Here is a 22,877-nt window from a genome sequence, read left to right on the forward strand (position 1 = left end):
GGGCCGGCCGGGGGGCCCGGGGCGGGCAGTGACAGCGGCGGCGGCGGCAGGAGCAGCATGCCGGCGGGCGAGGGGGACAAGAAGGAGGCGGCTCCGCCACCTCGCCCCGCCGCCCTGCTGCGGTGGGACGAGGTGCCCGAGGACTTCGTGGAGTGCTTCATCCTCTCGGGCTACCGGCGGCTGCACTGCTCGGCGCAGGAGTGCCTGGCCTCGGTGCTGCAGCCCACCAACGAGACCCTCAACTTCTGGACCCACTTCATCCCGCTGCTGCTCTTCCTCAGCCGCTTCGGGCGGCTGCTGCTGCTGCGGGGCGCCGGGGACGTGCCCTTCCACCACCCGGCCCTGCTGCCCCTCTGGTGCTACGCCTCAGGGGTGCTGCTCACCTTCGCCATGAGCTGCACGGCCCACCTCTTCAGCTGCCTCTCCCCGCGCCTCCGCGCTGCCTTCTTCTACCTGGACTACGCCTCCATCAGCTACTACGGCTTCGCCAGCACCGTGGCCTACTCCTACTACCTGCTGCCAGGGCTGAGCCTGCTGGACGCTGGCGCCATGAGCCGCTACGTGCAGCAGCGGCTGGGCTGGCAGCTGGACTGCAGCCTGCCCATCGCGGCCTACCGTGCCCTGGTGCTGCCCGTGGCCCTGGCGCTGGCTGTGGGCTGCACGGCCGCCTGCTGCCGCAGCCGCGCCGCCTGCTGCGCCTACCCCTTCGCCGTGCGCACCTTCGTCTTCGCCATGCCGCTGAGCATGGCCTGCCCCATCATGCTGGAGAGCCTCCTCTTCGACCTCCGCACCCGCAACCCCACGCTCTTCGTCTACTTCTACCGGCGCTACTGCTGGCTGCTGGTGGCCGCCTTCTTCAACGTCAGCAAAATCCCTGAGCGGATCCAGCCGGGGCTCTTCGACATCGTGGGGCACAGCCACCAGCTTTTCCACATCTTCACCTTCCTCAGCATCTACGACCAGGTGCACTATGTGGAGGACGGGTTGGCCGAGTTCCTCAAGGCGCCCCTGGACGCCCCCACCTACCTGGGCACCGTGGGGTATATGCTGCTCCTGACACTCTGCCTGGCCGTGGTCGTCAGGAGGTTCCTCAATGTCACAGACCTCTGCAAGCAGGACTAGCCAGGACAGCGACCCTCAGGACAGCGAGCACCGTACCAGTGACCCTTGGCTGGAGACTCTCGGGCCAGTGACCTTCAGACTGGCCTCACCATGTCCTGAAGATGCTGTGAAACCTGGGGGGAAAGCACCTGTAGAAGAGCCAGGTCCCTTTTGCAGAGGGTTGACAGAGAAAATGACCATGGCGGAACTGCTCGTGCTCTTTAAACTACTAGGTTACCAGGGGAAGCAAGCAAACGCTTACTGGTATGTTGCTGCTTAGAGTATAAGCTGAAATAATATAGCTCTGCTACTAGGAAGAATGCATGAACTGTGAATGCCACTTACTAATTTCGTAACAATTAGCTCTGTATATACATATATATATTTATATATCTAGCTATATATTTATTAGCTACATATATACATGTATATATATGTATACACCTCGAGACACTTGTGCAATGATTACTCATAGACTTTTAATCAACTCCTGTGTGAAATTTCCTAGCAGATTATGCACTGACATTTATCCTCCTCTGTGATACTGTAACAGGCCTTTGTAGCCACATACTGGATTTTAAATGCAAACAAATCGATAGCTATCTATAGTTTTTAAGGTCTTGAAGCCTTTTCAGCCAGGGAACAATAGATTTAACAGAGAGAGGAAAAACAGCTGTGAATTATTACAGAATTACCAGTGGATGGAGAGACTTTAATTAAACAGGCAGTGAGTGGCTGGTGTAGCCACTCGGATACTAAAATAAAATAGAGGGATATGTAAAATAACTGAACCAGAAAAGGGTCAAATTAGTTTGGAGTGGGGGCGGGGGGAGAAGAAGGACACCGCATAATGGCGTGGCTCTTCCCCCAGCACGTCAGGAACATCTGTTGCGTTAAGGGGGTTGCTAAGGGGCCCCTTTATCTTCCCTGGTAAATCACCCCCAGATCAGCCCTTTGGAGTCAAAGTCAGATGCCAGACTTTCTATAAGCCCCTGCCAAGCTCGGTGGGAGCTCTGTGGATGTAAAGAGAGCAACCGATGCATGAGATCTCATTCTGGACCTTTTAAACTCGTTTCTTCTGTTCTTTAATTAGAGCACTCTGTCAGATTTACCATCCTAAAATTAGGTGCAGAAGAAGGTACTGCTGAACAGTTTCAGGACCTGAGATCTGGCTCTACAAGTACTGGATATTGGCACTTCCTCATAATTTCCCACCTTCTCCTATTCTGATTAGTTGTGGCTGCAACTGGGTATTCCGAAATCCTCTTTCAGAAGCTTGGGGTGGGGGTTCAAAGACAAGAATTATGACATATTTTCCAAAGCAGTATCTTTTCACAGCAACCCAGGTATTATCCGTCTCACGTGACAAGCAGCTAACTATAGATTGAATTTACTCTCTGTATAAAGAGACATCTTTGTCAACTATGTGCAGACTTTAAACAGATGCATTTTGATTTTGTCTGACAGAACAATTAATAAGTATGCAATAATATTACAGAAGGGGGTTACAACGTGAAGTTCAGGTGAGAAACTGTTTGCATACCCCATTTTCAAAAAGAAGGGTGGTACTTCCTCAGAAAACACTGGTGTCACACTGTACGATACCGTAGTGGCTCTTTCAGCCTCTTTGGCCCTGTTGTGGAAATACTTTTCTGCTTGGGTCTTTCCTATTTTCATGGACATGGCATCTGAACCCCAAGAAAATATTCTGAGTCCAGTCTCATAGTCTTCTGTAAGACAGGCCCCCCTCTTTGTTTGTAACGGGAATATAGGAAGAACTAGGGATTATGAGGTCAAATCCTTCATATGGGTCAGAATCATCACAGAAACCAATAATTGATATGTCCTGTACCAGTGTCTGCTCTGTCAAAATTTTCCTATGAAAGTGCATAAACTAAAAGAAAATTACACCCACTTCATTTTATCTTTTATCTGAACCCATTTTAACTGTAGTGGTTTGGATCTTTTAGATTCTCAGTGAATGATGAGAATGGCCTAACAAAAATATGTATTTTTGCCAGCCACAGTTCTGCTAGTATATAATCTGTGGTAGGGTCACATGTGGTCTCTAAAGAGATTGGTTAGAATTTTCTGAAACAGCAGTTCCCAGACTGTGGCCTCTTGAGTTATCACTGATGGGCCATAAAAATAGCACAGCCCTGTGTGGCTGCCTGTGTTCTGTTTTCATTTGCCAACCTGCATTAAAAGAAAATGAAAACTTCACGGAGTATTTTTAATTTTACATATTTTCATTAACTTTTGTCATAAATATGGCATTGCTTTATTCATCTGCCAATAAAGCAGAAAATTATCTGCACCACTGGGAGAGGAGGCTGGTTCACAACACTGTTAGGCTTTGAAATGTGCTTTATGTTGTGAAAAAACCCTGAAAATTCACAACAGAAAGTAAATGGATCAAGACCTGCAACGATGTCATCCTATGAATTTCCACAACTGCTAAAAGAGGCCAAAATCTTTGAGATGTGCTGTATTCAAGTTAAAATAATAGAGGCATAGTAGTTAGAGCCCAATGACTCATCCAAGCTTCAAAACTAATTATGTAGAAAGGGTTTGCCTGGGAGATGCCACTAGCATGTCCAACCAGCAATTAAAAAACTAAGAAAGAAATCAGAAAGGCCAGGGAGAGCAAATCTCAGCACTAGAAGACAGCTCGGAAACAAGCAACATTAAAAGCCAAATGTAAAAAAAGGCTTTTAAAGCATACTGTATAATGAATTATATTTGTGCCTGTCAGTCACAATGTAGAGGACATCTCAAGAGGCAATGTCAAAAAGGGCTGTTGCTATCTTGTAAAAATACATTTGATATTTGCAGTTAGGCCACACAGGGTCGTCTATATATATCTCAACGATGGATAACAGTATAAAGGTTGGATTGCAACCAACTGCAATTTTACTGGAATCTTACTGCAGTTACAAGAGTTGCCCATGAGCCCCTGTCACACTGCAGATTTGGTACCTGGCTCTGATATTAAGAATATTGCTTCATTTAAAAGTTTCTATTGGCAAGATTTTGAGGCACGTGTATGGGCCTGAGCACTTCGTGGAATTATTTGTAAATGCTGGTTGCAAGTACCGTGCTCTCAGCCACTGTAAGCACTGTATGAATCAGGAGTGAATGGGTACAGGGAGATGTGATTAGGAGTTCTAATTAATGTTATGTTTGTTCGTTTGTCTCTTTGTTTAAAATGTGGCTACAAATTAAAAAGTTACAGTAAGTGTGGAGGACATCTAGGGAAATGCTACCTGAGTGTCTGTGTTTATTCAGTGAAGGACATGTATGTAGATAATTGCTCCATTTGCCATGTCTGTTAGCCAGTCTCCGTAAATACAGACAGAAGACAACTGAGTTAAAGACGTTAAAAGTGGAACAAGATATCTATAACTATAGAGCTTGAATTTACTTGTGTAGAAGCAAATGTCAGCATTTGTGTAGCTTGTAAGGGAGCGGGATCTCTTTTTGGTGTGAAAGCACACGTGGCTGAATATCGTGAGCGTGTCCAGAGCTTAGACAGGAGGTCTGACCTGTAGACTAGATGCATAAGGACATTCTAGAAAACAAACTTTTTTGCGAAGTACCTGTCAAATTATTTTATTGCCTGGGTACCTGCCATAAGATCTACACTGTGGACTCCACAGCTCATCTTTAAAACCAAAAAGGCTTTTCAGGCCTTTTGTGGTAGAATCTTTGTGGGGATGGGGGACGAGGTGAGGACAGGAGCACAAGAGGATGGCCTGAAAATGTGTCCTTCCATCTTTGGCCAACCTGTGCCAATGGGAACTGACTGTTGATGGGGCCAGTTCCCAGAGTGTTGGTGGCACGGACATCCCCCTTGCAATCAGCATGTGCCTAGAGCTGCAGTCTATATGTTGGCATATATTCAATAAGCCTAGCTTCTGGGCCTTTCCGAGTAACCTGCAAGCTTCAAGGTCATCTTCGTGTAAGACTGATATACCTGGACTGTAGTAATTATCCCGTATTCTGTGGTGATGCTCTGTTTATTCTTCTGCAGTGTATTCGTTTGAATGTCACTATCCAGGATATCTGTGCAGCTCTGAGCTGCTTCGTTAGCAAGGCTGGAGTCTGCAGTCTGGAAACAAAGGGAAAGGTTTCATCTGCATGCTGCACTTACAGAAATTTAGAAGTTAAAAGTAGGAACACATTGTTTTTTTTCTAAAATGATATTTTTGCTTAGTTGTCCAAGTGTTGTGTTTATTATTTATTTGCTGAATCCAGCTACTACGTTGTTTTTTTTGTCAACAGTGCACCTGCAGAAAATGACAGTATGAAAGTTTTACTTTGTGTTTAAGTAAACTCTCTGAGGCAGCACATTCATAAAGTATTATTGCACTTAACTCAGTTGATTAACATCCATATGCCTTACAGAAGCAAATCATACCTGTAGTAACTGCCCAGATTATACTGTTTTTCATTGCCTGTGAGAGTAAAAATGACCAAGTGGCCAGTAACAAGCTGAGGAGTCAGGCACTCCTGGGTTCTTGTCCCTGCTTTGCCACTACCTGTTCCATAATCTAGGGCAAGTTGTTTAAACTGTGTTCACTTTGAATGAATTTAATCCATGTAAAACACTGGAATTGTAACAGGGTTGAATTTGACCCTCTGTCTCTCAGTTTCCACATCTGTAAGATGGGGACAATATACCTTACCTACCTCGCAGGGTTGCTATGAAGACTAGCTAATGTTTGTAAAGCACTTAAAAATGCAAAGACCCTCCTAGGTGCTAAGAAGAAATCTTACTGAACTCCGGCAGAGAGAATGTTATGTTTTTCTGTAGCTCCTCATCTCACAGGGAGAGGAACACGAATGTTTCTAGATCCTGAACTCTTGGGACAAAACCTTGTCATTGCCATACTCCCAGGAGGTTCACATCCTGTGTCCTTTGGAGCTGATGGCAAAATTTCCACTGGCTTCAGGTGGGGGGCAATCAAGACCTAGCAGTAGCAAACAGCCTGACTAAATGCTTAAAGGTCAGGAGTAAAGAGGAAACATATATGAGTTAAGTACTCTTCAGAAATTCTCACTGGTGACTTGTACCGAAGGGCATTGTAATGCTGACACGAGGCCTCATTGTTCATTTAGCCATGGACTGTATTCCAGTTACTGTGAAACGAGGGAGCAAGATTTCCCAACAGTGTCTGTAAGATTATGATTGTGTCTCAATTGCCACTGGGAATTTCTACCTACTTCAAGCTACTTCTTATCACAGTAAAAAGATCTTAAATAAATGAAGCTTTTAAATAAACACGTGTAATCACTTGGGAACATAAAATTATATTGATCAGACAAACAATTTTCTCTTTTCCCCTCTGGTTCCCCAAAACCAACAACATGGAGCCAATCCTATTCTTGAGCAGAAACTGAACTTGGATCTTCTTATCACATATGTGTACTCTTCCTTTGCTGTGGAGCCCTGACTAATCGTCCTGCTAACCCATTTTGCCCTTCACCTGGAAGGACTGATATAAACAGCACCACTGAGTAGAGGACAGTGTTTTTTAAGAGCTTTTCTAACCAGTAGCAGTAGTGGAGACATACACAAACAAAAAAGACAACAAAGCCATCGAAGGGTTTGAGTGGTTCATTAAGTCAAAGCCTCTACCATTAGAAATTCACCCTATCCGAGTGTATTCCTAGCTTCTGTTAGATACCTGTAAGTCAGGGCTACACAACCAACACCCAAGTTACAGCTGAGACTTTACCCTCTTCTCCTCAGAGGTGATGCAAGATGCTGAGGAAGTGTCACATGCACTGAAAGGCACAGACTTCCATTCAAGACATTTAGTGTCTTGGAGCTGGGTGTGGAATAAAGTTAAATTATTTTCACAACTTGCTTAGACAGATGCTGCTTCATTCCACCAAATTCAGAAATATAAATTCGTGACTAAGACAAAGGAAGCAGGCTTTTGCTCAAAGTTCCCTGTTAGGAAGCACCACCAACAGCATTCTGCTTTCAGGGCAATTGCTTCCTGGGCCGCACTCAGAACTCAGAGGATTCTGAAGTAGGGCTTCGCTAGTTCATGTCAACGCCTTAGGATTTGTGGTTGTAGCTGGGGATTCATAGTGTGGAGAAACAGCTTATAGCAAGTCAGTTCTGTCTGCTAGAGATTCAAGCACGCTTTAGTAAGAGGTATCACATTTAAGGGTCTGTGCATGCAATGAACAAAAAGTGTGAATTTTGTTTGGTTCTGTTGGGAGGGTTTGAAAATTTACTCTTTGTACACTTTTGGATGCTGACTACTGTATATGTAATGACTATGCATTTTTAGCAAAAAAAGGTGTGAGCTATAAATAAAAGTTGATTCTGAGTACATTTTTGCAGAAATGCATTTATAAAGTTTTTTTCATTTCTTAATATAAATTACTGTGACACCTGTAGGATCAGAAATGTGTTGAATGTAGTTATCTTCAAACACAGATGTCGTTAGCATAAACACAGGAACTTCTAATTCTTTTATAGTGGTGTTGGTATTTCTGAAAACACTAGGCTACAGCAAAAGTACTGTTGCCATTTTATTGCCTTTTATATTTTAAAGCAATAAAATAACACCATTGCCTTTTTTAGTTCTCCAATATCTATGCTAACTAATTAATGTTAGGCATCCCAGTTATAGTAAAATTCATGAATATGTATAAGGAGATCGGTGTTCTGCCTACAGTGCTCGCTGAGAAATCATGAAATTGGTAGCAACAGCTATGTCAAGTATCACAGCAAAATATTGACTGCAAAATCAAGAGGTCTAATTTGGCATCAAATAAAGTCTCCCATTTGGCAGACTAGGAATGTTCCAAGTGGCAGAATATTGTTTTCAGTCCAAGCAGGCACCAAAAGCACTCAATGAACTGCAATTACATAAAGTATCTGCTTTAAGCCTTGTGTGTCAAAATTCAGCAGGTCATAATATAGCCCAACATCATTGCAGGCACCCCCTGATATTGTTAAAAGGCTGAACAGAACAGAACAGAAAACTGTAGGGTCTTCTATCTGAGATTTGTACGATTCCTTCAAAAGTTCTAAAATTCTTGAGAGCTCTTATTTGCAGTTTGTACGTCTTATTTGAAACATGGTAATGACTTCAGGTATTTGATGAGCCCAGCAAAAACATCCATTGCCACCTCACAGACAGATGGTTCAAAAGACTACATCCTACAAATAAGTAAACAGTTTAGAAGACTGCATCCTACTGTTAACATTTAAGGCCTTTCATAATGATACCAGCAGGCTCTGGATCTGACTGCTGGACATGCACATGCTGGAGGAGAAACTCGCAAAACTGATGGAGCCAGTGAGGATGGCAAAATACTGAGCAGAATGGAAAGCAAAAGTCACTGCTAGGACAGGTAATTTATTGAGGTCAGTACCTCAGCCTTTAGCTGAGATGTCTCCACAGTTGTTCTGATAACCAACTGAAAGTCTGATGGCAACTACATTTTGTTACTATGACATCACTTCTCTGACAAATGGCCCTAAAAGTCAGGCCAGTGTCTTTATAGAGGAACAAAGGGTCATCTGATAAACAGCTTTAACCTTTAGATTTTATTCTGTCATCATAGGACAATGCATGGTTAGTAGAATTTGTGAGTGGAGATGAAACATTAGAAGTTAAGAAGCTGGTAAAAAGGAGAAGCAAATCAGTATTAAGACTAAATCTTGGTTTCAGTAATGAGAGCCTCTGAGGCAGACATCACAGATCCGCTCTTCCGCATCAGAAAGCCTTCTACTACAAGGCAGATTTCTTATCGAGAGTGGCAGTGCGCTTCTGTTAGTGGGGAGCTGGAAATATTTATTTTGCCAGGGAGCACAGCCTTTGGGTATATGATACATGCTTTATAGGAGAATGACAACAACAATATCACACAATCTTTTTGCAGAGTAAACAATTTTATAGAGTTCTCTAATTTGAGGCTCTTTCACCCTCAAGATCTAATCCTCTCGTGTCCCTCCTGACTGATGAAATATGAAAATAGTTTTCCTTCATTTTTGGTGTTAAGCATACTTCTCATCTATTATCTTCTGTTTGCTAGGAAACATTTATTCTCTGTCACTCTCCTGTGCTGTCCTGAGGAATTGTGTGATGCCATTTGTACAAGAAGAAAAACCTTGAATTTTCCCTCTTTATATGCTGGGCTCTCTGCATCCACAGTCCTGGGGCTATGGAATTCAATCACTGGCACACAGTAGTGTCCCAAAATCTCAGCTTTCCTTTTTAGCAGCACTTGGAAGGACAACTATGAAATGTCAACGGGGTGGATAACAAGCAGCAATATCTAAAGCACTCAGAAATAATAAAAGTAATGAGCAAAAGGTAAACAGGTCCTCAGGACGGCTTCTCTTTGTACAGGCATTCTCTCTCCTATTATCCCAAATTTAGTGAAGCCTATAAGCACATGCTTAACTTTAATATGAATATATGTTTATCTTTGTTCATTCATGGGGTGAACTTTTCCTCGTGTTTAAGTGTGCTATAGAAGCAGAGCCCTAATGAGCAGACAGTGCCAGGAAAATGCTGCCAGCAAGAGTCTGGCACAGCAAATTCTGCCATTCAGCCCGAAGGCAGTGTCCTACCCTCCGACACCCAAGACTCACTTTCCCTCCTCTGCCTTAGTCCTTTAGAGCGTTCTCCTTTCAGACCATTGTCTGAAAGATTTTAATATGAAACAAAGAGCAAAATACATATGTAAAAGCTAGAAATGTACCAACTTACTCATGAAATAAAACTGCAGATTTTCCAATTGTAGCAATTACAATAACAAAACATTGTTTCTTGTAGTCTGGTAGAAAACCATCGCTTGGAATAAACAAATTTGGAACAGTAATCAGACTCAATGACCACTACACAACACATTCACTAGCCAACCTGGTTTAAAAGAATGTTTATTTCTGTATTATATAGACTCAAAGATGAAACACAGAAGCCAAATATTCTGTGCAGAACACTTTTGCCCCAGCAACAGAGAGTGTTCCTTCAAACTGTAAGCATTCCACTCCAACAGAAGCATGCCATATCCTTCATTTTGAAGTTCAGATGCACTTTGGACAATAATAAGTAATTTGACTTAACTGTTTCAATGAAACGTAGGGAACTGAGGATATACAAAAGTGGAAAACCTGCTCAAATGCAATATTCAGGTTGTATAATTAAGATCACATAAAGTCACAGCTAACTCAGTACTCAGCACTAACACCTCAGAGGGGGTATACAGCCAGTGTATGTTAGGATCTGCTTCTACTGAGATGATCAGTAATGCAAAGGATATAGTGAACTGATATAACAAATAGAAAATAGTACATACCTCCATTAGAGTTAAGCTGTGATGAGTAGATTCCTGTATTCAGATAAGACTACATTACTTACATGGTAAATGTGTCCGAACAGCAACATTTATAAAGAAGTTGGTAGTGCCCTACATATTTTGATTGAGGTCTCCAACACGGCATTTTGGAAGTCTTCCTTATTAAAGAAAAAAAGGGAAAAATTATTCTCTTAGAGTTGAAAAGATTTGTTGATTTTGACTTTCTGGCAGATTTGTTACATAGATTTGCACAAAGCAAATGAACTTGTGGACTTACAAATATTACCAAGTGAAGTAATCACTGCTTCACTGCTTTCTCTTCTGAAAGTCACAGTGACTTTCTCCAAGCAGGAAGACCCGCAGCGAATCTGGCCATCTCACCTTTACAGCAGCTGTGGCTCGGAGTGCAAGTCCTCTGTGGAAAGTACTGGATGTTCACCTAGCAGTAGCAAATGCAGTTTATTGATGCTTTTAAAGAAACTCAAGGAATGTTATTCATTAGCCAAATAAGTACATATAGCTAACAAATATTTATGATTTTCAGGCTCTGGAAGTACCATGATTTCTAGCTTCAAGTGACAGGGCAGAACTGCCAGGTACGTCCCAGACATGAGTGACTTCCAGCTTATTACTCAACATGAGCCACTCTTTGTTTTAAAAGCCATTTCAGTCACCCAATATCTCATGAATGAAACGATCTGCAACAAACAGGCTGGTAAACAAAGTCTCTAAGGTGAAAAGTGCCCATGTGTACTATAACAGATTAGCAGTAGTGAGGTTCCCTTCACGAGTGATCTATAAGCTAAATTCACAAACAAGCACCAGACTCAGTTCTTTTCCCTTTGCAGTTTGCCTGGAAGGCAAAAACAGGCAGGAGAATAATTCTAGCCCTCTGACCTTACTTCCCTAATCACGTCGCTCCAGAACTGGCACAGAGGATGCAACAGGAATGCAGAGTGGTACAGCACATCCCTACACTGCACTAGTCCATATGTGGCACATAGCCCCTGACAATATCACTAGGGGTGCCCCCCTACACGAGTTAAAGCAGCCTGAGAACCAGGCAATTACAGCCCTGCCTGCCTGCTGTGCCAAGTGAACCTCAGAACAAAGAGATTCAGGCCTGCTGTTCAGAAAAAAGTTTTGCAACATTAGTCTGTGCCCAGCAGACCTGTGGAGGACACTGAGGTCAACCAGCAGGAGTTTCCCAGACAAGGTTTGGTCTTACTCATTTTAAAGAAAACAAACCTCAATTTTCAAACTCAGCCATCGGTGCTCTGAAATCTCAGAGTCTGATTGAATCCTCTTATTTCACCAGCCTGAAAAAAAAAAAATAAATTTATTTACATATGTTGAAAAAAATGTCAGCTAATTCAGATAATTATTTTTGTTATCTGCCCCAGTCAATGCACAGACCTGAACAGTAGTGTGTGTGAAGATCAAATGAAGTACAGTGTAGCAGAGTGTCTATTTTAAAACCAACTGGCTGCAGTGATTTTTGGGAGGCTGCCGGGGGGCTGGCCGGGCAGCGAGGCGGGCGGCTGGGCAGCAGAGCCACCAGGAGGAGCGCGCAGACCGCTCCTGGGGAGCAGGGATGTCCCTCCAGCCAGGCCGGTGAGAAGCTGTGTGGCTCCAGCAAGGACGCATTTTTTCCATGGCAGCTCGCTGCTGTTTTTCTCATTTGCGGCGCCCAGAGGGGAGCAGGGGAGCACTCACCAGGCGCCTCCCCCCACCGCCCTGTTTCCCCTGGACGCTGCACGGCCGGTGAAAGCGCTGCCCTTTGTGGCTCCCCTCCACTGGGCACCTCTCCTGTCCCCGGGGCTTATTTGGAAGGGATGCTCCATCCATATAGCGCTTTAAGGCAGAAGCTGGCACAGAGAGCCTGATGGTCTGGCAAAAATAATGCCTTAGAGGCAGCTGCTTGCTGATATAATCCCATATGAAAAGAAAAACTGTTTTGGAGGGGATGACGCTGCCCTCTTAGGCATTCCTGGAACTTAAACCAAGCATGAGTCAGTCAGGGCGAGAGTATGCGCCTTGCCATGTTGACTTTTTATTTAAACGTATTGACTAAAATAAGTTCATTTGTTCTGTTTCCTTTACCATATACACACCCCAGCAGACACAGATTAACATACCTATCAGACTAACACGTCAGTTTAAAACTAACGTGTGCCTAACAGGCAAAGGAACAAAACAGGCAATAGGTCAAAAAAATTTCTGAAAGTATCCCCTTATGCAGGATTTCATCCTCCAGCACCTGGAAGTCTGCAAGGTTGAGCATTAGAAAGTCATTAGTTCAGGAATAGCTCCTTCCTGGCCCAGAACTTTCTGTGAGGATTTCTCAGGACAAATTCAGGGCAAGGAAGTGGGACTGGCCCTGGTGAAGCCCAAGTTAGCCACAAGGCACACACCTGGCTGGCATGACACCGTGCCCACCCTGTCACAGCTGACCTGTCGCCTACTGGATGTGAACAGCTTTTTTATTTGGCCACCCAGTTTTCAGACTGGTCCATGCCAATACAGCCTACCTACCATATTCCCAGCTAATGTCAAACATTGCACATATATTTCATGCTACAATTTTCAGCACCCAAAGCATTAAAAAGTATTTTCTGAAATATTGCAATCCTCTTTTTGGCTCTAACATTGAAATGTCAATTAAAGTATTATAGCAGTGCTATGATTCAATCCCTGCTTGCTAGTTAAGTGGCCTTTTCCTCCTCCTCCAACCGCAGAGTATCCGTATTGTCCCCCGCTCACAGTTTCCCACTTGAGCGGGAGCTGTTGGCCAGGCCACGCTGTCTGTAAAGCAGAGCTGACACTCATCCCTCCGGCTCAGTGACAGAGATACTAGCTCTTGGCTTGCCATTACCTTCGAGCTCTCCTGGAGAGCTCTAATTCATTTTGGCCAGTGACACTTCACTCCCAACCTGCAGCCAAAGACCAGACAGCACTTCTGAGACTGCCGGGCTTTCCTGCCCACTAGTCATCCTTCAAATAAGCCTCATCTGGGCACACACACGAGACAGTACTGCCCCAAGGCTGTCGGACGATCTCCACAGCCCTTGTTGAAACCAGGATATGAGCAAGCCTGGTTCACTCCTTTCTCATTTAACACTGACATCTGGGAAAGTGTTTTACAGTACGAGCTCCTGTGCAAGCTCCCAGTGACCCCTACATCTTGTTCTGGCACAAGCTGTGCAAGTCATCAGATCTAGCATCTCATCAGAGTGTTTCCAAACTTCTTTACCTATGCCATTTTCTTCCTTTCAAAAATGTTTTCCCCAGCTGTTTATTTCTTCACACTTTCTAACCCAACTTCACTATCTCATCACCTTCTCTTTAAAAATTTGAAGCCTGAAGCTGTATTTCTTCAGTTCTGAAAGCTGCAGGTCAAGCTGAGCTCTGACAACTGCCTCAAGTGTTTTCCAAGAAAAACCAAGCTGGAGCAGAGAGTGAGACCGTCTGTGCTGCACGCAGGGTGCTTCTCCCTGTGTCAGTGCCATACCCATGCCCTGCCTCAGTCTTGTTAACATCATGTACCTACACGTACTGCTGTCACACGGACAGGACATACAACTGACTTCCTAACAACATATGGCCTTTCCATAGTCTTCTCTTCCTGTCTTGTAACACTGGTTGTATTAGCACTAAAGAAGAGTAAGTAACTCTACATCCCACCTGAGGTATGGTCAAAATGCAGCAACATGCAATCATGCCTGTACATTCACCTGAATCCAATAATAACATCATGATCGATCTATTCTGAAAACCATTGAAAACCAAATGTACTTACTTCCTCACACAGTCTATCTATAGATAAGGCTTTTCTGGAGGTTTCAGATACATTATATAAACTAAGTCTACACAAATACAAAATATCCTTGAGAGTGAAATTCTAGAGACTGAAGAATTTGTTTTGGTAATAGCATGATATATTGTCTTTTCTCAACAGATTTTATGCTTAGGATATCAGTCACCATTTCTTTGTCAACAGATTTTGCATATCTCAGCACGACTGATTGACTTGCAAGTCTGATCAATGAGAATCCAGAGGCCCGACCACATTTTCCGATGACAACTGTAGGGATTTACTCTCAACTAAGAGCGTGAGAAATGTTCTGCAGTACGAGCCCCATCTTTTATGCTCAATGTCAAACATAACTGGCTTCTAATAATAGAACCACCACAATCTGTCCAGCTATTCCAGCCCTGGATCTGCCACAGGAAGCATCTCATTAGATTATAGCTAATGCAGTAAACAAGCAATGACTCTTTCTAGTGACATGGTAAGAACAGAAATGTTTCACATGTCAGGGAGTTTTCTCATCTACAACACTCTTCTAGAGGGTTTAGCAGGGTGAATTTCAGTGAAATATTTACAATTCCTCTTACACACATTACCACAACATGCACTGAACTCTGGGCTTTTCGTAAGGCCCTTTCTAAGTAGGAAGGACAACCATCTGCAGGGCATACTTATACTAAGTCTTAGATTTCAGACGTAACTTATAATTGTGCAGTCAAAAATTTTTATTTTATGATGGGAACATAATGGAAGGAATAGGAATGTAATGGGGAATCATAACTTTCCCCACATTATCCCTTAACTCAAAGAATTTTCTTGAAAATTCCCACATACCCTTAAATTACTTTCACGCAGAGATCATGTCTCAGAAGTATCCTGGGCCAGGAGAGAAGTTTGCTTCCCGTGAGCACTTGGCCAGTGACAGCCAGTCTGGAGGATGCCGTAACCTCAGCCAGGCAGTGGCTCACTACACACATTTCCCAAGGCCAGGTGCCCTCTTCCCCTTAGCGCAAAGTCTGTTTGCTGGGCTGGGCTTTGTGGAAGGTGCTGTGGCACACACAGCAGAGCAGTGAGAGGAACAGAGAAATGCTGCTTCCTCCAAAAAAATATACATCTGCAACACTTGCTCACTGCATTTCTTACATATTGTAATGTCTGCAATTAGCTTTTTCCACATTTCAAATTGCAAAAGTAAAATGCACTATATTCAGAATATACGTATACAGTTGTGCTTCCATTTCCTCTCTGTAACACTGGATCACTGGATAAATTATGCGCCCCTGCCTCCAGGAATTTAGTAAGGTAATGGAGAGGCACTGGAGCATTTTCAAAAGACACCAGTTAGAGTTGTGTGCCAGTTTCACACTGAATTTCAATAGGAATGTGTTGCTGGAAAGATGTGTTAGCATCTCATTTTATGACCACTGCAATTGCCTCAGTCTCTCTTTGACAGAATTCGTGATTTTTTCCTGGAGAAAAGGGCCTGAGATGCTGACCTGCCCCACACAGGAAAGATTCAGTAATTGTGTTTCTTATTACAGCTTTAGAAGCATTAACATGTTTTAATTTGTTGTAATAATCTAAGTTCATCTTTAGCTCAGAATTTGAATAGACATATTGCTATACCCTCTAAGCTGTTTTTCCTGGTTGATACATTTCCACAAAACATTTCCTTTTGTCTAAATCTTAATACAGCTTCTGCACCGATTTTTACTTGCTTACCTGTTGTATTAGTTACATACACCAGTTTCAATCTAGTTCTTGCTGCTCAGTCATTCTCCTTCCAGCTACCAGAGCCTACATAATATTTAACTCCGTAACTGTCACTTGCTGGATTCTTACACCTTGCTGACAGCTGCTTATTCTTTCATAGTTTTTACACAAGACATATAGATGCAGAAATCTGCTCTGTCACTCCCACCTCCAAGTTTCAAGACAGACTTCTCTGCTTTTACAGCACCTTTCCTTAAAAATGTTCTTTGAAAATCTTTTATCTGAAAATATATATTTTAAAGGTTAAAGATCAGGTATTGTTCTGCAGTCAATAATTTATTTTCAGATGTCAGACAATACTGTGTTTTAATTATACAGTCCCCTGAAAGACCTTCCACACTCTATTTAAAGTCTTTTTTGTTTTAGGAAAGTCATTTTATTGTCAAAACATATGACTAACAAAGGGGATATGACTCTATGGTTACTGTAATATGAATTATTACACTGTTTACAGCTGAGGTTTAAAAACAATTTTCAGACAGCTCTGGTTTTGGTGACTAAAGCTTTAAACCTCTTGTGTTTTTTCACTCCCTTCTTAAAGCCAGAGGTGGTGAATTTCTAATTTCTGACGCCAATTTTTGTCAGGCTAGGCACAGGGGGCTGTAGGTCAGATATATAATTCATTGCTTGGAAGCCCTGAGAAAAGCTCCTATTTCAAGTTCCTTGTTTTGATGGCTTAAGTAAGTAGCTTCAATAAGACTTGATAATACTTCATTGAAATAACAGTGGCTCCCTTGCCCAGGGTACATTTATCATGCAGCCAAATGTCACCCACCACAGGCCTCCAGACGTTTTTGGCAATGACCCATTTGTGCAAGTGGGAGAGGATGGACAGAAGGGCACCAGAGATGGTGTCTGTGCTATACCATCCACTGCCTTCATCCAGCATCCAACTGTGCAGAACTGGCACGTGGAACCTGACAGCCCAACTGGAAGTGAGTGGAGATTTGGAGGAGATTAAGGGCAGGGTGATGAACAAGGTGCCAGCACCAAGGTCTCTGGGCTGGGGCACTCAGAGGTGACAGCCCCTCCAGCTCTGGACAAAACACCTCTCTTTGCTGTGATCGATGCGGAGTTCTTGGCACACTTCCCATCCTGGCTTGTTACTGGTTGGGATGTTGCCTGGGGCCAGACAGAGAAGCGATGTCTGTGTCCCCTTCATCTATCTGCTGGTAGCAGTAGCTGTAGCACCACTGCAATAAAAGCCAGGCTGATGGATCTGATGTCTGACTTCAGCAGACACTCACTGCTAGAAAACCCAGGCATTCTCAACACTGTGGTCATAGCAGTTTCACACCTAGAGCAGTTATTCAGGACCAGGTTTCAAACATGCAGTGGTGGAAGGTGTCACAGGGACCTACTTTCTTAAAGTGCAAATCTTATCACTATAATAACTTCCTCCTAAGTGCTACTTGGCACATTCATCTTCTGGTCAAGATTTCATCATTTTCCTATTCTATTATCCCATCATATGTCTACTTCTGTTGTATGTTAGCCATCAGGAGAATTTGACTAAGGGGCCATGTTGTACACAAGTAAGTAATCAGTAAGACACCGTTTTTGTAAAAGTTAAGTGTCTACATGCAAAACGGCTCTCTAAGATTCAGACTTTAGCAAAATGTGCTTATTGAAAAAAAAAAATCACAGCAATGCACTGGAACTATGTATGGTTTTATGCTTTTCTCTAATGTTAACACATACAAACTGTAAGAGAATGTTAGAAAAGTGTGTCACGTTGTCTGATTCATAAATTGACATCAAGTGAGAGCAGTTCTCCTCGGCCTGCATGCAGCTTAAAGCTTGCTCCTTCTGTCTTAGCCCTGAATAAGAATTCAGTGCTTGAAATGTTGTCTTTTCTAGTTGGTCCAATGAAAACTCATCTGTGCCTGAGAACCTTGCCTTGCTTGATGTCTTCAGCAATCACACTGCAAAAATATTACTGCCAGAGCTCCATACAGCTGTGACTATTCAACTGGCAGCCAGGTCTCAAGAGTTCTTTATTCCTGTCAGACACAAACCATTATAGAGCAGCATTCTCCAAGAAACAGATCTGCTTGTGGGACACATAAATACTGGTTTTCCTTCCATTGATGTCAATAGGAGCAAGGATAGAGGTATGATGTTATGAGATGCTAAGATCTTAAAATATGCTCTGAATGATTTCTATTTTAAGAGCTGGTTTGCTTTGGAGGATGAAAGGTCTGTTCACTTAATATTAGGAACAAGGCCTGTCTCAGAGATGTGGAAGAACATCTATTCATCCAAAAGCTTAGCTATTTCAGGAATAATCTGTAAATTATTTTAAGAGTTTGTTTAAACTGTTGTTAACTATACCTGGCAGATTTCTGGCGAATGCATTATTGTTGCTTTAGCTTTCTTCATTCCTGCAAGGAAATTTTTTGAGAGACAGGACTTGTCACTTCTCCTGTTGACACTGTTCTACTTTATACAAATAATTACACATTCACTGGGACTGGGACTAACACCCCCACCCTTCCCAGGAGGGTTACCAAACCCCCAAAACCAGAGCATTGTTTTTTCTCTCACCAGCTGGCTCCAGGAATATTTAAGTATATTTAACAAAGTGGGACTGTTCAGTCAAAGGGGATGGTGGTTGGGTCACTGCTGTGAGGCAGAAACCTAACCTGGAGAGGAGAAGAGAGGTCCTCTCAAACACAGGTAGGAATTAGATTTTGTGAGGCATTTACTGACTTCTTCAGGAACACTAATATGATCTTTTCTTTCTCTGTGGGATTAACACATCAATTTATGTCATTATTTTGACAAGCATTTACATAAAAATACATTTTTAGCATTAAATGTAATAGTTTGTACCAAATAAAACTGAATTTGGGGACTAAATATCATTTAGAAATAGGAAAAAATCAGATTCACCTCCTGGGTCCTGAGATTTTCTTTCCTGTCCAAGTATTCAGCGAACTATTAGCCCAAACTAACTTAGAAAGTCTTTCCAAACAATATCTTGTTTATCAGTATGGACTCCACAAATTCTATGCCCTCTATCTTAGTCTAATCGGAGTTCAGGTAGGTAATCTCTGCTTTCTGCTTTAAAAAACTGTGAATTGTACCTGTTGTTATAGAGTGAAGGGCTTCTGTAAAGACAGGGTAACTTGGGGATTCACAGCTTGGAAAAGCTACATTTCCATCAACTGGAAAACATTCAGTTCATCTACTGAAGAAATATGCAAAAGCCATGTTACTCTGATGGTCTCTTGCTGGTTTAGGTAGTGATCATAATATCTACTGCTATCTATTCCCATGGATACTGAGGGATTTATAGGAATTATTTTTAACAGTAATTCCTTCTTGCAACAATTCAGTACGCTGTTATCTAACCGACAGCCAACCTCACATTGGACAGATAGTTATGGTCTGTTTGGTTTTCTCTTTTCTGGACTTAGAAGCTGGATATGAAAAGTCAAAAAACCACACTGTTTTATCCCAGAACCAAGTGTTGGAGTTTGTTGGTTGTTTTTGTTTGTTCGTTTTTACAAAATTTAGCAATTCATTTTTAACAAACAATAAACGTTTTCTATTTTCAGCTGTGTTTTGTACGCCTGTGCTTCTAATAGCTATTGAGATTGCATTCACATTTTGACGGTGTTTAGACCAACTTCATCTTTTCTAGGTATATGCATGACTTTAATATGGCAATAGATTAATAGATTAATATTTTGAAGGTAATTCAAACACCAAACTAAACCAAAACAGACAAACTGGAACAGGAGTGGAATGGACCGCTAAACTATCCAAATTTGATTGGCAGATTTAACCCCTGATTCTCCTATTAGTATGTCTGAAGAATTCTGAAATGGAGTCAAACTGTTAAAATAAACTTTGAATACAACAAGGATGCAGCATAATCAAAAGTCCTGTTCAAAAAACTTTGAGTTTGCATCAGACCTCTGATCACTTTTTTATGGCTATAAATCACCTATCCAGGGCAGGTCAGAGACATAATAGTGCTTTGGAAGATACATTAAGCTTAGAAACCACTTACTTTAATCAGCTGTATTTGAATTTCACTTACATTTAAAGCAGATAATTGAATAACGGTACTTAAGAAGAGACTCTGGGGTTAATAATACCAGAAAATTATTAAGGAACCCATAGAAGCGCACTTTCATCTGGGTAAAAGCTGCAGCCATGAGAAGGTGATAACCAAGAGACAAGCCAGCAAACATTTTATGTGCATTTAAGGAAGCGTCAAGGCAGAGAGAAGTGTCAGCAGAGTTCAAGAGCCTAAGAACCAAGAACTTTGAAAACGTAGCTGGATAGCTGAATACAGAGATGTTGTGCTGCATAGATAGTGTAATAATCATGATCTATTGGTTGCACTTACAATTCAGGCTCCATATAAAACTGTTCCTCTCAGTGGTTTTAAAAATCAGAATACCTAGCATCACATATCTGCCTCTGTACCTATTTACAGCAGAGAATTCCTTACTATTTGACATTGTGCAGAGTAATTATTATCAGTGCACAGCAGTACATCTGGAAATACGATGGAATGCTGGCTCAGCATAACTCGGGCTAACTACTGCACCTCTTAAAGAATGATAGCATACATAAAACAGGAGCACAGGACCCTGATTAGCCTTCCATAGATGCTGAAAGCCAGGCAGATCTTTTTTTAAGTGAAAAGGAGTTACAGTGCTACAGCTCTCCAACTGTAGAACAGGTAGCAATAGAAATTTAATATTTACCAATCCTTGCAAAGTTCTCTGATTCCTTATTCAAAGGTACTATACGTGTGACAGAAGATGTTATATTGTAGAGGCAGGCATTCTTGATTCCCATCCTGCAAGGATTAAGAAGAAACTTGACTGTAATCTCAAGAATGAGCCCAAAGACCAGGCTTTGAATCTGGACTGACTTTTCTCCTCTCACAGTACTCTTTCAGTACATGAGTTGAAGCATTTAAACATAAAGACTCTTTCAAAACAGTTGCCTGTGCTCAACTGTCCACTTCCAAACTGAAGTTATGTATAGTTTAGGAGTAGTGACATTACATTACAGTATTACTGACTCAGTCTGGCCCTTATTTCGTTTGGTGGATATCAAAAAACCAAAATAGTATGAGGCTCCTGAAAACATTAAAACAAGTAACTCCTGTAATACAAAAAGGATAAATGGCTGCTTGGTTCCGGCCCTGTGCTTTCGATTCCTAAAGTACTAAAGGACTGTTGCTGAGTTAGAACTGCACAGACATTTCTTGCAATTGTTTCCATATAACGCTAAAAACACTGAAGCGTTTTTATACCAAGTATATATCTAATATCTGCCTATAATGCTGTTTCTCTAATGCTTTTCCAGTGCTTAGATTACTTTTGTGATATATTTTATAAACAAAACTGCTACTTTCCAGAAGTATCTGGACTTGCTCCTCAAATTTCCATATAGGTTCCATCCATTTTGCTAACTTTTGGCCTTAATACTTCAGCATTTTAATGACCTATATAGCATTTTGCCTATAGCAAGAAGCACTTAATCTAGTGTTCAAACATGTTGCTCTGTAGCTGAAACTGATAGCGACAATGATATTTCTTTACATATTAAGTAATGATGACTCTGTCATCAACAACATAATAGATCCCAGATGTTTTTAAAAAACATAATATTGGGCTAAACTCCAAATTCTGGCCTGGAACACATGTGTGTATCTCCCAGAGCAGTAATTCAGCATTTAGAAAAAGTAAACATACCATTGTAAAGCACACGGCAGATAGCTGAGTTCCAGCCACCAGTGAAATAATCTGGCCCCAGTTTTGCATTCCATGACCCCTGTACTCTGATGGGAAGGAGACCATAGGGACTGACTGTCATTCCCCTACTTGGAACTGCCCAGCCCTGGTACAATTTATTGATGCACAGGAACAGTCCTAATTTACATCAGTGGTGCAACACCCTCCTTCTTGCCAAGGACTCTATGCTCCAAAGGCTGAGTAAGGACAACAGAGGGCACAGCATAAACAACAAATTAATCCAGTCAATCTTTTTGTATCATCGATATGATGTTGTACCTGGCAGAGAATGGCTGTATCAAAATGTTCCCTCCCAAATACTTCAGCTCTCTCAACTCGATCTAATATGCGTGTTGAAGAAGGGGTATTTTTCCTGTTCTGGATTTTCATCTTTGAGAAAGGAAGTCCTTCAGATGTAGACTTCCCCACTTTATCATTCATATGTCACTGTTGAGCTGCTCAGTTAAGTTAGGGCCTCCTAGTCAAGTCAAGAAAACAACTGCAGGAATGATTAAATCTGATGGTAATTCCCTTGTATTCTCCCATCTCTTGTGGCACAGGCTATCGCATCATTTGCACATTTTGTTAAGAGTTCATTTCTCATTGTGCTCTTTCCCTACCGTTTATGGTATTTTGGGAACAGATAGTGAATTTTCTTACCAGCAAAAGTAGGAAAGCAGTATTTTACTTGGCTGAACTAAAATTGTTCACATTTTTCTTCCTAAGAACATATGCATTAAATAAATTAGCTCAAATTGTTCTCCTTTTCATGTATATATAGCCTTATAAATAAGAGCAGTAGAGGAAAATTCAGGAAAAGCAATGAGAGTATTGGCATGAAATATTTTCTCACGGGGCTTAGTTCTGTTCTGATTTCCAATCTGTGTTGCCAGTAACAGTAAACTAATTATAACATGTGAAACTGCACCATGAGATTTAGGTCCTAGGTACTGTGCAATAACAGTATGACAGCATAACACATTTGATACTCTTTAAAAGATTATCTTTGAATCATCTTCTGATGCTCTCTATCTTTCAACTACAGCATTCAGAAGATAGAAAAAAAAAAAAAAAAAAAAAAAAAAAAACAAAAG

General features: G+C 41.9%; 1 protein-coding gene across 2 annotated transcripts in view; it reads left to right on the plus strand.

Moving 5' to 3' along the window:
* Positions 1–11: 11 nt before the first annotated feature.
* The window catches only part of PAQR9 (progestin and adipoQ receptor family member IX), a 38,186-nt gene continuing 15,320 nt past the window's right edge, over positions 12–22,877 (plus strand). The window contains exon 1 of one of the 2 annotated variants that reach the window (XR_001413122.1): positions 12–1,365. Coding sequence is in view for 1 of the 2 variants with exons in the window: in XM_014951747.1 (XP_014807233.1) it covers positions 58–1,122 (1,065 nt within the window). In the remaining variant the exon portion in view is untranslated. Of the gene's footprint in view, positions 7,462–22,877 lie in introns of those variants that run through there. The other variant, XM_014951747.1, reaches the window with a different exon arrangement.

Source organism: Calidris pugnax, unplaced genomic scaffold (genome assembly GCF_001431845.1).
Source record: "Calidris pugnax isolate Ruff unplaced genomic scaffold, ASM143184v1 scaffold197, whole genome shotgun sequence".
NCBI lineage: Eukaryota > Metazoa > Chordata > Aves > Charadriiformes > Scolopacidae > Calidris > Calidris pugnax.